The sequence below is a fragment of the Neocloeon triangulifer genome, unplaced genomic scaffold (genome assembly GCF_031216515.1).
Source record: "Neocloeon triangulifer isolate White Clay Creek 2 clone unplaced genomic scaffold, ASM3121651v1 ptg000008l, whole genome shotgun sequence".
Lineage (NCBI taxonomy): Eukaryota > Metazoa > Arthropoda > Insecta > Ephemeroptera > Baetidae > Neocloeon > Neocloeon triangulifer.
In genome coordinates, this window is record NW_026775550.1 from 5,238,532 (window position 1) to 5,252,582 (window position 14,051).

The following is a 14,051-nucleotide window of genomic DNA, read 5'->3' on the forward strand; positions in this document are numbered from 1 at the left end:
ACAACAAGTGACGTATTTGCTGGTAATGGATGGCCGTGGAAAAACTGCGGCGGCTGCCTGTCGAGCCGGCTGACTGCAAATCTATCAGTCCTATATGATTGATTCCAAGTGTAATGCCCTCGGAAGCGCGCTGCCGGTTCTGAATTATGCGATCTACTCTGGCAACTGCATAATGACTGTTTAATTCGTCGCCGCTGCAGAGTTTAATGAAAAATGGCCTGGATCAAGAGCTAAAATTAAATGAAATTTTTTCCTAAAAATGGTTCATAATTTATTAGTATTATCCTTACTAATGGCATAATATTGGATAAGAATCAATAAAAATGTAAATTTTTTTGAAACACGCTGTCAGTTGCAAAGATATGGACAAAATATTTAAAAAGAAGGACCCAAATATAATGATTTTTTTGCGTTTTGTCGCAATTCTGTTTTCTTCTGTGTCGTTTGTCCTCTGTTTTTGCTTCATCACTGGCTCCCATTTTCAACCTCATTTCTCAAAAATTCCTTCCGACGTGGACTCGCAAGAGAAAAAGGGCAGGAAACAAAGTCCTCGAATCAGAAAGAGTGTCTTATTACGCGTCATTTCTTCCGCAAAAGGGCAGAGGAGGCGCAGTGTGATGAATACGCCGAATTTCCGCCAACGCGCGCATCTGGCACCAGGGGAAAAAAGATCGCCGCTGACAATTACAAATGACTCGTTGTTCATTTGAATTTAAAACCAATTTGCCGGCGTTTTCATTATTCCGTGTCTCCTCTGCTCCGCGTTCATTCAAAATAAAAAAGAGTTTCAGCTTTTTGCTTTTTTCGGCATCGCTTCAGCCTTTTTAATTGTTTGCTTTTTTGCACCGGTCCTCGCTTTTTTTGTAGTATCGCGTGCGTTATCTGTCAGTGGCGACTTTGCTCATCTGCAATTCAGATCGGTCCTATTGTTAACAACAGGGACAAAGCGTGAGCACGGGTGCCAGAAAATGTATAGAATGAGTCAGTTCAAAAGTTCTTACTTTTTTCTAAGGCAACGTAAATTTAATGTCACGTTTAGGATTGATTGATTTTTATTCATTTTTCTTCTTTAAATAATTTAGATAAATAAATTAAATACTAGTAAATTATGTTTTTTATTAAATTCAAATTATTAGTTAATTATTTGTATAACTTAAAAGTGCATTTGTGACATAGTTTTATTTGCAGCTATAAGAACTTAAAGCTTTATATATTTTATAACCAAGTTAAAAAAATTCAATATTTACTAAACATTTAGTTAAAAGGCAAGTTATTATTATGATTTTTTTATGCAAAATAGTGTAAGACACATAAAAAAATTCTTCCCAAATTGCACTGAATTATTTTTATAACTTTTTTTAAACCTCAATGATCCCAATTTATTTTTTTTTAGTCAGGCGAAGACAAAGTGTCTTATCGGCCTGTGCCCTAATGAGCTTGCAGAAGGCAAGCACTTATTTTTCTTATTGGGTAATTTTTTTATTGTAAGTTTACTTTAAGTTAACTTTCCACTCCTTATTCTTGCCAGGTGGATTTAATATCTTTTCTCAACTGTGTCAAAATTTTAGCGGGACGAATGTTTGGCATATTCATCTTGGGTCTTTTCACCACATCTTTGCCTTTTTCCCATTCTCCTCTTTTCACCTCTCGACTTGGGCTCGTCTGTCGGGAAAAAAGCTGAAAGAAAGAATCCATCTGCCTAATGTCATTTTGCGCGCTGAGGAGGAGGAGAGTGTCGGAATGTTTTATTCATGCCGGAGCACCTTCGAGAAACAAAAAGCAACAGCAACGCCGAGTTAAGTAATGCGCCACTCAATTTGGATCCGCCGGCGCTCAATTCGTCCCAAGGGCTCGACGGAGCCGAATTTCAGCAAAACTGCAAACAAGTGCGATCGATCAAAAAACAAATAGAGTTGTGTTGCATTTTATTTTTTCCCTTTCTCCGTGATTGAATTTGCCGATTGATTTCAACTGGATCGATCTCGCGGCGCCGAGCGCTTTTAGCGCTGATGAGTCGAGCGAATCTTTATGGCGCCGCTCTTAAAAAGCATTTAATCCGAAACTGCCGAGGATGTGCACTGAATGAAAGCTTCGCATTTGGAGGAAATAATGAGGAGCCGACTCGACTCTCAAGAGAGTTGTGCACCGAGTTGTGTTTAAACGGGCGGATTGAATGCGCGGGTTATTCAGTTTGTAAAAGACGAGCACACGAAAATAAGATAGTTGGAAATCCAATACTTAAATATTTAAAAGACGTATCAAATTTTGAATTTTGAATGCTCTTTAAAAGCGTTCTCTTTTAGCCCGGAGTTATGATTTTGTAGAAGCATCGCTCTAATCTAAATACACTTTTTTACAGAGCCGGGCGGGATTTTTATTGGTTAAGCAATTTAAAACACCCAATAACTGTTTTTATATTATCAAAATTGTATAAAATATCCAAATAAGACATTTTCCCTGGATATCCTGAATACGAAAATAAAAATGTACCGCCCTCAACAAATCCTGATTCAGTGAAAGGAACTACAAGATTTAGTTTCGTTGAACATTGTAAAAACTCTAAAAGAGTAAAAGCACTTTTGATTTGTACACTTTAATTTAAAATTGTGTATCAAGACAGAGGAATTAGCTGCAAAGTTTTAATCCTGCTCTCTCAAGTTAGTAATCCCCAAAATACTGAAATTAGCGCTAAACAGCCACTTTGAATAATTCGGCCGCACGCGCAATTCTCCTTATCTTCGTCATTTTGAATAAATATACCCACGCGCATGCATCTTAAGCCCAAGCGAAACTTTTTCACGCGCGACAAAGGCCACACGAGAAGAGATAACAGTGCGAATTAAAAGAAATTTACGACTTGTTATCTCCCCCCTAATTAAAAATCGCGAAAATCCGCGAGAGCAGGTGCCGTTCTTAATTAGAAAGTGTGTGTTTGAGAGAAAGAGAATTGTCATTTGGGCAAAGAGGGTGATGTGACGGGGCGGTGCTGAATTATGCAGTTTCGGCATCCCTTTCTCTGTCGCTGGCTGCGTGGCACCAGGGCGTGGATTATCGATCCGAGTCGCTCTTGTATGCATCGGGGACCGGCATAATACAAGTCTCATGAAACCATCTGTCACCGCGCGCGTATCCCATCAACAAACGCACTGCTCGCTTTTCTCTCTCTTTCGCCGCACCACCTTCGGCCCCGCTTTCTTTCTTTTGCTGTGTTTGTTTTCGGCCGGAATTTAATTTCGAAAATATTTGCGGATGCGGTGCTTGGCAATCGATGGCGACCGCAAGCTGAGGGGACGGCAGCTGTCCGCCCGCGCCCCAGAACAAAAAGGGCGTCGGTGGCGCGGAAATAAAAAAGGAGTGCGCCCGAGCGAAAAGAAAAGACGTGCAGCGCGCCGAGCAAAGGCAAAATGGGATTCGGCAGCATGCAATTTTATCACTCAGTAACACACTTTTAGGCTTTGCAGTAAAAATGCGAGTTGTTTCGCTGAGAAAAGCAGCCCTCTCCGCTGGAAATGGCCTGTTGTAAAACTCTGCTACTTTTTGATCATACAAGACCTTTTTTGGTCTCCGGTGTGCTGAGTGAGACAAGTCTGAAGTCGTCAAAAAGGTGCTCGGATTTGCCATAACAATGCGATTTCGGGAGCAATGATGACTTTTAGTGCAACATTGGAAACTTTCAAAGAAAACGGAATGGAAATTTCAAAAGATGAAATTCTTGAAGTGAAAACTTTTGTGGAAAATAGTTTTAGAAGAAGGCCCTGATATCAGTTCCATTCAGGGAAACTATCAAAAACTTGACGTTAGGAAGTTTTTACAAAAAATTTTGGAAAAATCTTAATTTCAAATAATTTTAAAGAGATTTTCAGATACTCTTACTCAATGAGTCAATTTTGCAGATTTATGGTCCACATCTATTTGGTAAATTTCAAATTTTGGAATGAAATAAAGTTAAAAGAAAAAACGCATTCAATTTTAGCACAATTTTTTTAAATCGAGCTTCATTAGCATATTTAGGTGTCTCAAAATAGAACGGAATCTCTTCTCAGTAATAATTTTTGTATGACGTGATTTGTTTCTACCACTTTTCATGCGCAAGTTCTGTAATAATTTTAACGCAGCCAAAACTTTGCAGTTGTCATGGCCGAGTTAATTTCCCGTCCAATTAAATAAATTTTCTTTTCAACACGGCTGGCTTTTCAAAAGCACCCCCGCGCGCCCCGGCCGAATTTATGTTTTTCTCCCTCTCATTTTCGGGGACATAAGTGCGTGTTTCAGAAATTTGTGAGCACGGCTCTCTCGCGTGCGCCTTCATTAATTTTAATAATGGTCGCTTAAATAGCGGCGCGGCACTTAAATTAAAATGGTTTGAAAGGTTTTACGACAAGACGCGCGCGCGTCAGTCGAAAATTTTGCTAACGACGACGCGCTCTCGCTAATTGCGGCCCGGCTGCTGAATTATGAAAATTTTCGTCCAGGAAATTCGGCTCTGACATAATTACGGACATTCTTTGAGAGCTTCTGCCAACCTTGGCGCACTAATTGCATTACATCTTCGACGCGAGACGCCTTACTAAAGTACTCTTCTGCGCTATACGTGCCTGCACACCTAGCAAGTGCGTTCATACTTTCGTGCCTCCACTTGTAAACACGATGTGGTGCACGCTTAGGTGCTCGTTGCTTTTCGCGCCAAGCCGGAGAGAAAAAGAGATGCGAGAGGCGTGTTTACCACTTTACCACGACCCAATCTACGATTTTCGCAACCAACTTTTAGCCAAAATAGAACATTTTAGCATGAAAACTCAGTTTTCTGCATATTTATAAGAAGGACGAATAATTTTCAGAAATTTCAAACATCATACAATAATAATTTTCAAATTTCACTAAAAATAAAACTTTCAAACTTCATTTAAAATAAAGATATTTGATTTTTTTTTCATTTTAAATTAAATTTTTATTAATTTTTTGCATAATCAATTTCAACCAAATAATGTGCTGAAATTTTGACGTGCTATCAAATCTATCAGATTTAATAAATAAAATTTCAGAGCCAAACATTTATTTAAATTGGCTTCACCGCAAGTCTTGCACATAAGTTACGGAGTTCTTCGTAGAAATCGTTTCAAGTGCATCAAGCTGCATTAGACTTTGCTCCCTCTGCTACTTTTGCAAACGCCATTTATTTGTTCTCGATTTCACTCGCGGCACATCAAGTTTTATTCCGCCGTCGAGAGGCAGGCACTTTCTTTCTCCCCTTTGTATGCCATTCAAAATAATGAGGAGGGCGGAATTTCCCTCCTTTTCTTCTTCCCGCGCATCGAACCCATTCACTGGAAAAAAAAAAGGAAAAACACACACAAACAACCGTGCAACAATGCAAACGCATCGGTCGTTGTGTGCAATAACAATCCGTACGGGTGCGGCGCCACCCTCTCTGGCCGCAAAATTAGATTAAACAGGGGTGCGCGGGGGTCGAAGGGGCGTGCGATGAGTGGCCGACGCACCGCCGGACCGGCAAGATGGACTTTGTCAAATTTCTGCACCACTTGCTGCTGGTGATGGCCGTAATCATGGTGCTGTTGTTCGCCTTCATGATGTACCAGCTCGTTTATTTGATCATCAATGACAATCACAACGGTGGGTCCGCCGCTCGCCAGCCCCCTTATCGGCCGCGGCCAACACTCGCGTTTCCCACCGACCGCCATCAATCAGCCCGGCTGCCTTTTCAATCAGCCAGTAATGCAGTTTTCGGACAAGTGGTTTCGAGGTGCGAGAATCAGCGATTCGCGGCCAACCTCAGATAAAACCGAACACGGCGCAAAAGTGACAGAAATTGACTCGTTTTTATCAGATTAAGGTCGATTTCATCAAGTTTTGGAATTGCAAAAGGCGTGTCAGTTTGCATGACAACAGAGGTCACGATGCACAATTACCATTAGAATTTTAAAACTTTGATTTTTGCATTCAAATTCACCGAAAGTATTTTCAAAAATTAAATATAATTTTGTTAGTGAAATTACAATTTGAGAGAATTTTCAAATATTTTCTTTTGCATCTACTGACTTTTGGCTCTGCGAAAATTTTCCCCGAGTGCATAACTATAATTCTCTTTTTGTTTTGTTTCAGTATTCTAACCAAGCACAGGGCGCGCCCCAGGGGCAGCAGCGGGTGCCGACGGCTGCCTCGCCAGCCACCACCAACAGCAGCGGCAGCAGCAGCAACGCCGGTTCGCAAAATGGCACCATCAGCACCAGCGTCAGCACCGGCGGCACCGGCTCCGAGCAACTGTCCAAGACCAACCTGTACATCAGGGGCCTCAACCAAAACACGACGGACAAGGACCTGGTCGCCATGTGCTCTCAGTGAGTAGCAAGTTTCATTCAAGTTTCAAGCAAAACGTTTGAAAAATAAAAGAAAAAATTGATGATTTCTTAGAAAAAATTTCCACCTCTCTTCTGAATTTTTTGTCTTGGCACTGTAAACAAGCGTCTGTCGCAAAATGGATTCCGCAGTCATTTGAGCTGCTTTGCATTATTAAATATCCTTTCAGAAAGCGAAGGGCGGCTGCTCGCTTTACGCCAGTCTCTTTCCTTCCTTTCTCTTCTTCTTTTTCGCTCCTCCGTCGTCGAGCCCGCAATTTTCCGTCCAATTTGACGACACTCAAGAGCTCCGTTTTCTTCTGCCAACAGGTACGGAACCATAACCTCAACAAAAGCCATTCTGGACAAGAATACTAATAAATGTAAAGGTATGTTTTATATTTCTCAGTAGATTTGCTTTTTAGAACACACACTTCAGAAGCGCATAGTCTCTGCATTGTGAACATAATTTTGATGCTTGCGGTAATATATACATTGGAATCAAACCAATCCACGTTTTATATATTTCTCTCTATCTCTCTAAATCCATTAATTGTGTCATTCGACTCCGCTCTCTGATTGGATCAAACACTTGCGACTCTTGTCCTCTCCCGACGATGCTGACACTTAAATAATAGACACGTTTAGACTGTGTTTTCTAGTTGGTGCTCCTCCATTTTAAACAAATTAAAACACTGTGTGAACGACTGTGAGTAAAAACCGAATCAATTTGAAATTAATTTTAATTTTCATCAATCCCCTCATTTTACAATTATTAGTTTTTTTTATTCTTCGCCAAGGCAACTTGTTGTTAGTTCTGCATCCAATAGTTTTAATTCCTACCTAGTTGCCGGCGCAAGTTTAATTTCAATCATCTCTCACAAAGTCAAACAAAATCGCCTATTTCGATTGGAAATGAGCCCCGCCGTTCAGCACAGTCTGAAAATTTTATTTTTTTACTCCCACTCTTTCTCATATTTGTTCGTTCGTTGGTAGTTATGGTGTATTTACACAGTAAATGTTGGACCAGTTAGTTTTTTTTCCTGGAACAGTTTTTGCGCTGGTTTTTCATGACCATTTTTTTAGCATTATTATTTGGCGAAAGTTACTTTTGTGCTGTGGGCGCCGCTTGGGGTTTTACATATTCGCAAAGTCGGGGTGTTTCGCGAGCGGAGGCGGAACTTTGATTGATACGCACTGACGTCAGTCAACTTCTTTTTCCGGTACAAATATCGATCACAATTTTATACCGAGGGCTGTTTTGGCACCGGATAAATTACTTTTACAGATGAGCACGATCATTCAGATAGAATGATTTATATATTCAACGCAAATACATATAAAAAAAAATGAGTCATCACATCATAATGACGCCTCATAAGTGAGTTGAAAAAAGGAAGGTTGCAATAAATTATTTGTTTCCATAATTATTGAATTCCATAAATTTTATTAAAAAGATAAATATATTATTCCCTTGGAGAAAATTTAAAATTTCATAAACGTAATCCGCCGTTAAGAACTCAACAAGTTTTTGTTGGACCAAAAAGTTATCGGAAGCGTCTCGTCTCACCTTAAGCCTCAGCCACCCCCATCCCAGTGTGTGCACTTGACAAGGGTTGAGTCAAATTTTAAGTCGGCCGGGATGAATTTCCTGGTGCAAACTCGGCGACGAGGAGACGGTTTTATCTTTGGCACAAAGTCGTGTGTGTCGCTCGCTCGCTCGCTTTGATCAAACTTTCGCCGTTCGCTCGCTGGCAGTGCGAAGTGATAAAACTACATTGCAAAGTCAATTTCCTTGGTGGACGCGCCCGCCGGCAGCCGCTCACAGCCAAAAGTCCCTTATTTTTGTTTCCAACAGCACTCTGCATGATGTCCGTGCTACGTAAACTGATTTTTATAATAAATTTGATGACACCAAAATCACACGTCCTCCAATTTTGAGATCCGACTCGGTTTTGCCAAACTGGTTCTTTCTCTATCATAGATGTACAGAGTTTTGATAATTATTAGACAGTTGATGCTGCGTGTTTTTCTTATGGTTGAACTGCACCAAATTATTTATACTTAGTATTTTCATTTTTTAATATATAATTACGAATTTTTATTTTTTATTCAGATTAAAATATCAGCATTTAAGTGATTGCAATGCTTTTTCTACCAACAATTGTTTTCTTTCTTTCAGCAAGTCGACTGTAAACTGGACTAATGATGTTTCTCTTTGTTTAGGGTATGGTTTTGTCGATTTCGAAAGCCCGGTGGCTGCCGAGACCGCAGTAAAAGCCCTGCAAGCAAAAGGGGTGCAAGCTCAGATGGCCAAAGTGGGTATCTCACTTGTGCATCGTAGGCAAAGTGTACGTTTGCATGACAAACTAGTGGGAGAGTATAACCACACTAAGTAGCCAAGTATATTCCTTAGACCATCATTTAGTAGCGAGACTCATCTTCTGCCCGGGCAACCTGCCGTGCGGCACAATAATTAATTCATTCTTACCCCCCGAGTAACGCTCACTCCTAACCTTTCTGAGACAGGCCTTCTGGGGGGAAAAAAAACTTGAAATTTTTCACTTCTCCGCTTTTGAAGCTCCATTAATTTAGTATGTTAGTTAGCTTTAGATATTAATTCTCATAATAAATTAGAGTTACCTCAAAAAGTTGGTAATCAAGACTTTTCTTTTGTTTTTTTTTTCGTGGATTAAAAGGGTATGAGTGAGTTTTATCTTGGAATTTCATCGCCTGCGGGTTGCCCGGCGCGAAACTAACCACAAAACTTATGATGACAATTCCTTTTGATTACAACATTTTCAAATCTGCTGCATTTTATTGTCAGGTCTGGAGAACTGAGAGCAAATGCGCTAAAATCGCAGTAACATGTTCCGTTTTTTCCTCTTTTTTTTATAAAAATATATTTTTATTTTTTCAAGCAGTTTTTCCGTATTTGAAACTTTTCGCATAATCATCGATTGATATTTGAAATAGAGTGGAAATGTTACTTTAATAGAGAGCTGTCTGGTTTTTTGATACATTAGCCTTGCAGTAATCGCCATTATTTGGATCATGCAACTGCAATATTTTATTGTTACACATATCATTTCGATTTTAGTCTGCAGTCTCATAATTTCATGTGTTGCATTGTACAATTTTGATTAGCGGCTGTTATTGCTCATTTTCTTTATACATTAACGAATTATTGATTGATTGGTAAATTATTTCTAAATCAGAGCCTCAGCATTGTAGACCTCAACGTTTTTAGTTCCGCAAACTTCAACAAGCCCTTTTCAAATTTAGAGCAGCGCAAAATACTAATGTAGACCAGCAGTATCCATTTTGATTGAAAAAACCTTTGATGCAAACTTACACTAATTTTCAGCACTTTTGTGATTAAAACACACAAAAAGTGGACCAATTTTTTTTCTCTAAGAGTATTTTCAGGGAACGGTCATTATGCGGTCATTTTTCACTCTTTATACGTTTTCTCTCCTCTTGGCTGGACAGACTCGTAACTGCCCAAACAACCGTCTACTGACAAATAGTCGTCCATAAGCATAAATTTATTATTATTTCCACTCTCATAGTCTCCTTGTTCGTTCTCCTGATTTTCAAACCGCAGGCCTTTTTTTACCTCACAGAGATTATTATCTTTGTTTCCTTTTTTCGAGCGCTTTTGTGATATTTTCCATTGTAATCTTTTACTAATGGTACCTTTTAAATGATTTTGATACATTGCTGCTGGGCATAGCTCTGCTATTACATCTCATTAATTTTATCCATATAGCTTAACTTACTTACAATACTGCCTGGTATTTGATTCGACATTTTCTATTGTTATCATTTCTTTTAACTCTTAGCTAGCAGAGTAATTTTCTCCTCTTACAAAAATATTTTATACTTGAGTACTATACATATATACTAACCTTAGCAAGACCAAACTTAACAACTTATAAAGCAGTCTATTTACAAACAGAAAATTAAATCGTTTTGAACACAAAACCCACACCTTAGACCGTCCGAGCGCAGTTCTAATTGAATTCCTTTTGCCTCCGCAGCAACAAGAGCAGGACCCGACTAACCTATATATAGCTAATTTACCATTGAACTACAAGGAAAATGATCTTGACGCGTTGCTAACCAAATATGGACAAGTCATATCTACTAGGATTCTTAGAGACACAAGCGGACAAAGCAAAGGAGTTGGCTTTGCCAGGTAAAAACAGTCAAAATATATTAATAAATTTTTTTTTTTAAATTATTTATGCTTGTCCCTGCAGGATGGAATCAAAGGAAAAGTGTGAACAGATAATCCAGATGTTCAACTCGCAACAACTGCAGGGCTCCAAGGAGCCTCTCCTTGTGAAATTTGCCGATGGGGGCAACAAAAAGAGGAACGCTATGTACAAGAGCCCAGACCAAAGAATGTGGGCGAAAGATATGGGCGAGGTGAGACACGCGCCAAGCACTAATCATTTATCAGTTTCTTTCGGACAAATTTTTCTAAAAAAAAAACGTACCCGTTCAGTTTTTTATTTCAACCTTTAATACATTCATCTTCCTTCTTTTGACAAACTCTCATGATAAGAAAATCAAGGTAAACTCGCTTTCATTGCTATAGTTTTTCAAAATATTTTTCCACGTTCTTTCAAACTTGTTGTTTGTGATGCTCAGGGTGCGCCTGTGGCCTACGACCAGTCGCTGATGGCGCAGAACGGCATCCCGACCCAGCTTCTACCCGCCCTCAACCACCAGTACGGCAGACCGTACACCGGCCAAATCCAAAGCTACTCGATGCCCAACCCGACGTGGATGCCTGCCCAGTACGTGATGCAGCCACACTTGCAACAGGTCGAGGTTTGTAACTTTGAATCAATTGCGAGGACGAGAGGTTCAAAATTTTGTTGCACACCAGCAGATGATGCCCTCCACGGACCCGACCATGCAGTTCGCCGGCTCAATGATCCCACAGCTCACAACACACATGTCAGCGCTGCAGCTTGGAACATCTGGCTCGGTGAGATTAAAAACATCATTGAAAATATAATTATTCAGAAAAATATTAAGTTTATAGCAACATCGGAAATCAGTTCAGAAATTTCATATGTGAAGATTTTTAATAAATTTTTCACCTTAATTTTTAGTACATTGCGGCAGGACATCCACACTACGGCTTCTACCCTCCAGCAGCCTCCATTATCCACACAATGCCCATGGAGTCTGAACAGCCCTCAAACGCAACCTCACCTGATGAATATCAGCCCTATCAGAATCAACCAACCAAGTAAACACTCTGGGGGAAAGGTTGGTTGCCGCATGTCCACACCTCTGATTGGCACAATTTTCACATCCTTATCCTGTCCGAGATCTAACGGAATTTCTCCAAATTCACCCCTTCCTCTCTAACACACCCTGAGATGAATGATTGCTTTTGGGGGGAAAATCCACCTTTTGTTTCGAATCGCAATTTAATTGTGTTGCATTGCAGATGGCAGACTGGATACGACTGAAAGATGTACATTTTCATTTCAACGAAGGAGGTTCTTTCTTCTCTCACACACACAACAAAAGAAGAGCTGCTTTCTTTGGGCCACAAGATAGCCACGCTCAAGAGTCATTGACACAAGGGATTGCCTTTCTGCCTGGAGAGTTGAGAATTGTTATTTTTAGGCTCTTTGGTGCTGATTCCCTTTTTATTAGGAAAATGTCTCTTGCGTCGCTATTGCTAGGCTAATTTCATTCGCGGTGAAAAGAAAGAAAGCTCTCTCATCTTCCGACCTCCTTTCCCCGTCAAAATATTTAAATGAAAAAAAAATCACACACATACATAAAACCAGATGTAAGAAACCGAGTGACGCAGAAGTTAAGGAAATTACTGACAAAGCGCATTGTTGTATGCTCATCACAAAAACCGCAAATTCTTCCGAAGCATGCATCATCAGATTGATTGATCAAAATTCAATGTTCACTGTTACTGAGAACCGAGTGTCAACACTGACCGTAGAGTGTTTATTTGCGAAAAGGCAAAAACTTCTCTCGACTGCCCGCCTGCCTGGATTTGTGTATTTATTTTAATTAGCTATTTATCGCCTAAAGTAGCGTGTTTTTAAATTATTCAGCGCCACATTCCAACCAGATTATTAACCGATATTTAATTATTTATTGATTTTCTCAAGTCATTTGCAATGATTTTTTTTTTTTGCAAAGTTGCAAATGCGCCCTTGTTGATGAGTTTTGACCTTTCTAGTGTCTAGATTGTTACGTTTCGAAATAAATCAGCTAAAGTGTTTGTTAGTCTTGTCAGGAGATTAGAAACCTTTTGTCACACACTTACACACGATGGATGGGAAATTTATTTAGATATTGTGCCTTTCAGAATATCCTTAGTAAAAATGAAGCAAACTGTAGTAGTGGAAATGGTGAAACAAAAACGTTAGGGATTTTCTCTGAGATGAAAAAAGAAACCAAAGCCAAATTACCTTCTAGTTCATTGTTTATTAATTTTTCTATATGTTGTAGTAGTTAATTGTAATAGAGCAAAACGGGATTTAAAATAACTCAAACAGACAGATTTAAATAGCTGCTAAAAGTCCTCCTTTCGTGAACTTGTAAAATGCAGATGAATTAAATTTTATAAAGAACTACAAGAAACTGACAGGGACCTGGTTTCTACACACATAGCAAACTGATTATTCCCAGACTCCTCTTATTCGTAGGCTGAAAATCGTAAACGTTAATGTGACAACGTGTAGTAGACAATTTACTGTGTAGCGAATCTAAAAATGACGTAAGCAAAAACGAACGAAGAGCTTGTTTTTCACGAAAAATGGTAACAAAAAATGTTAATGAGAAAAAAACACAGCAGTGAACGTGATTTGTAATGCCAAACTAACAGCTAGCACAAAAAAAGTATAAAAGCAGTCGGGCGCTTTTTGTGGCGTCCGAATCGGAGATTTTTATTCAGCAGTGAAAAAGGACAATGGGGATAAGTTATATTTTTTACCGAATTTGATGTTGAGAAAAAACATAATAACCATGAGAACAGGCGCATTGATTTGCAAAAATCCAAGATCGGTTGGTAAGGAATTAAAAAAAAACGTAATCTGTAAAAAAAGTGATGCTGGACATAACGGGAAAGATCAATGAACAAAATGATCGAAAAATGTACAGAAAACATTTGCCCTGCTTTGTTTGTTTGTTTGTTTTTTTTTACGAATGAGGCGCCACTCAATGCAAACACACACAACACGCATGGTTTTGGAAACTGCAGAACTGCGAAAAGAAACCTTTCATGATTTCCGCTGCCCGTCTCGAGTGCGGAGTTTGTAGATTTTTGTAGATAATTTAAAGATTAAGATGTTAGGCCCAGAAAGTGTTTGTTTGTTTCTCCGACATGAGACGCATGAACCTGATCGAGACACACGCGCGCGCGTCATTAAACGACGAGAGATGACTTTTCGCGAAACGAGAGAAAAAAGAAGCAGAGTTTTAATTTGCGTGGTGCACTTTTAGTGTCATTAGATTTAAGCTCCTAGCGCGTAGTGAAAAAAGAAGAAACTAGTTTGTAAGGCCCGAAAATGAAAGGAAGGTTGATGAGCAAAATCCACAATTTATACGAAGTGCGGGACGAAAAACAAAAACCCAAGGCGCTTTGATTTCCTTCTTTCTTGTTAAATCTCGTTTTGGTTTTTTTGAGTGCGCGTGAGTGAGCGA

At 39.4% G+C, this 14,051-nt stretch overlaps 1 protein-coding gene across 14 annotated transcripts in view; it reads left to right on the top strand.

Moving 5' to 3' along the window:
- Positions 1 to 13,926, top strand: part of LOC132194826 (protein alan shepard) — a 143,809-nt gene extending 129,883 nt beyond the window's left edge. For 9 of the 14 annotated variants that reach the window (XM_059616366.1, XM_059616368.1, XM_059616371.1 and 6 more), the window contains 9 exons: positions 6,121 to 6,356; positions 6,684 to 6,742; positions 8,580 to 8,704; positions 10,397 to 10,554; positions 10,619 to 10,787; positions 11,013 to 11,195; positions 11,254 to 11,355; positions 11,483 to 11,622; positions 11,827 to 13,926. In XM_059616366.1, the coding sequence (XP_059472349.1) occupies positions 6,121 to 6,356; positions 6,684 to 6,742; positions 8,580 to 8,704; positions 10,397 to 10,554; positions 10,619 to 10,787; positions 11,013 to 11,195; positions 11,254 to 11,355; positions 11,483 to 11,622; positions 11,827 to 11,848 (1,194 nt within the window). In that variant the 3' untranslated portion in view covers positions 11,849 to 13,926. Of the gene's footprint in view, positions 1 to 6,120; positions 6,357 to 6,683; positions 6,743 to 8,579; positions 8,705 to 10,396; positions 10,555 to 10,618; positions 10,788 to 11,012; positions 11,196 to 11,253; positions 11,356 to 11,482; positions 11,643 to 11,826 lie in introns of all 14 variants that reach the window. The other 5 variants (XM_059616364.1, XM_059616363.1, XM_059616361.1 and 2 more) reach the window with 5 other exon arrangements.
- The last annotated feature ends 125 nt before the right edge of the window (positions 13,927 to 14,051 follow it).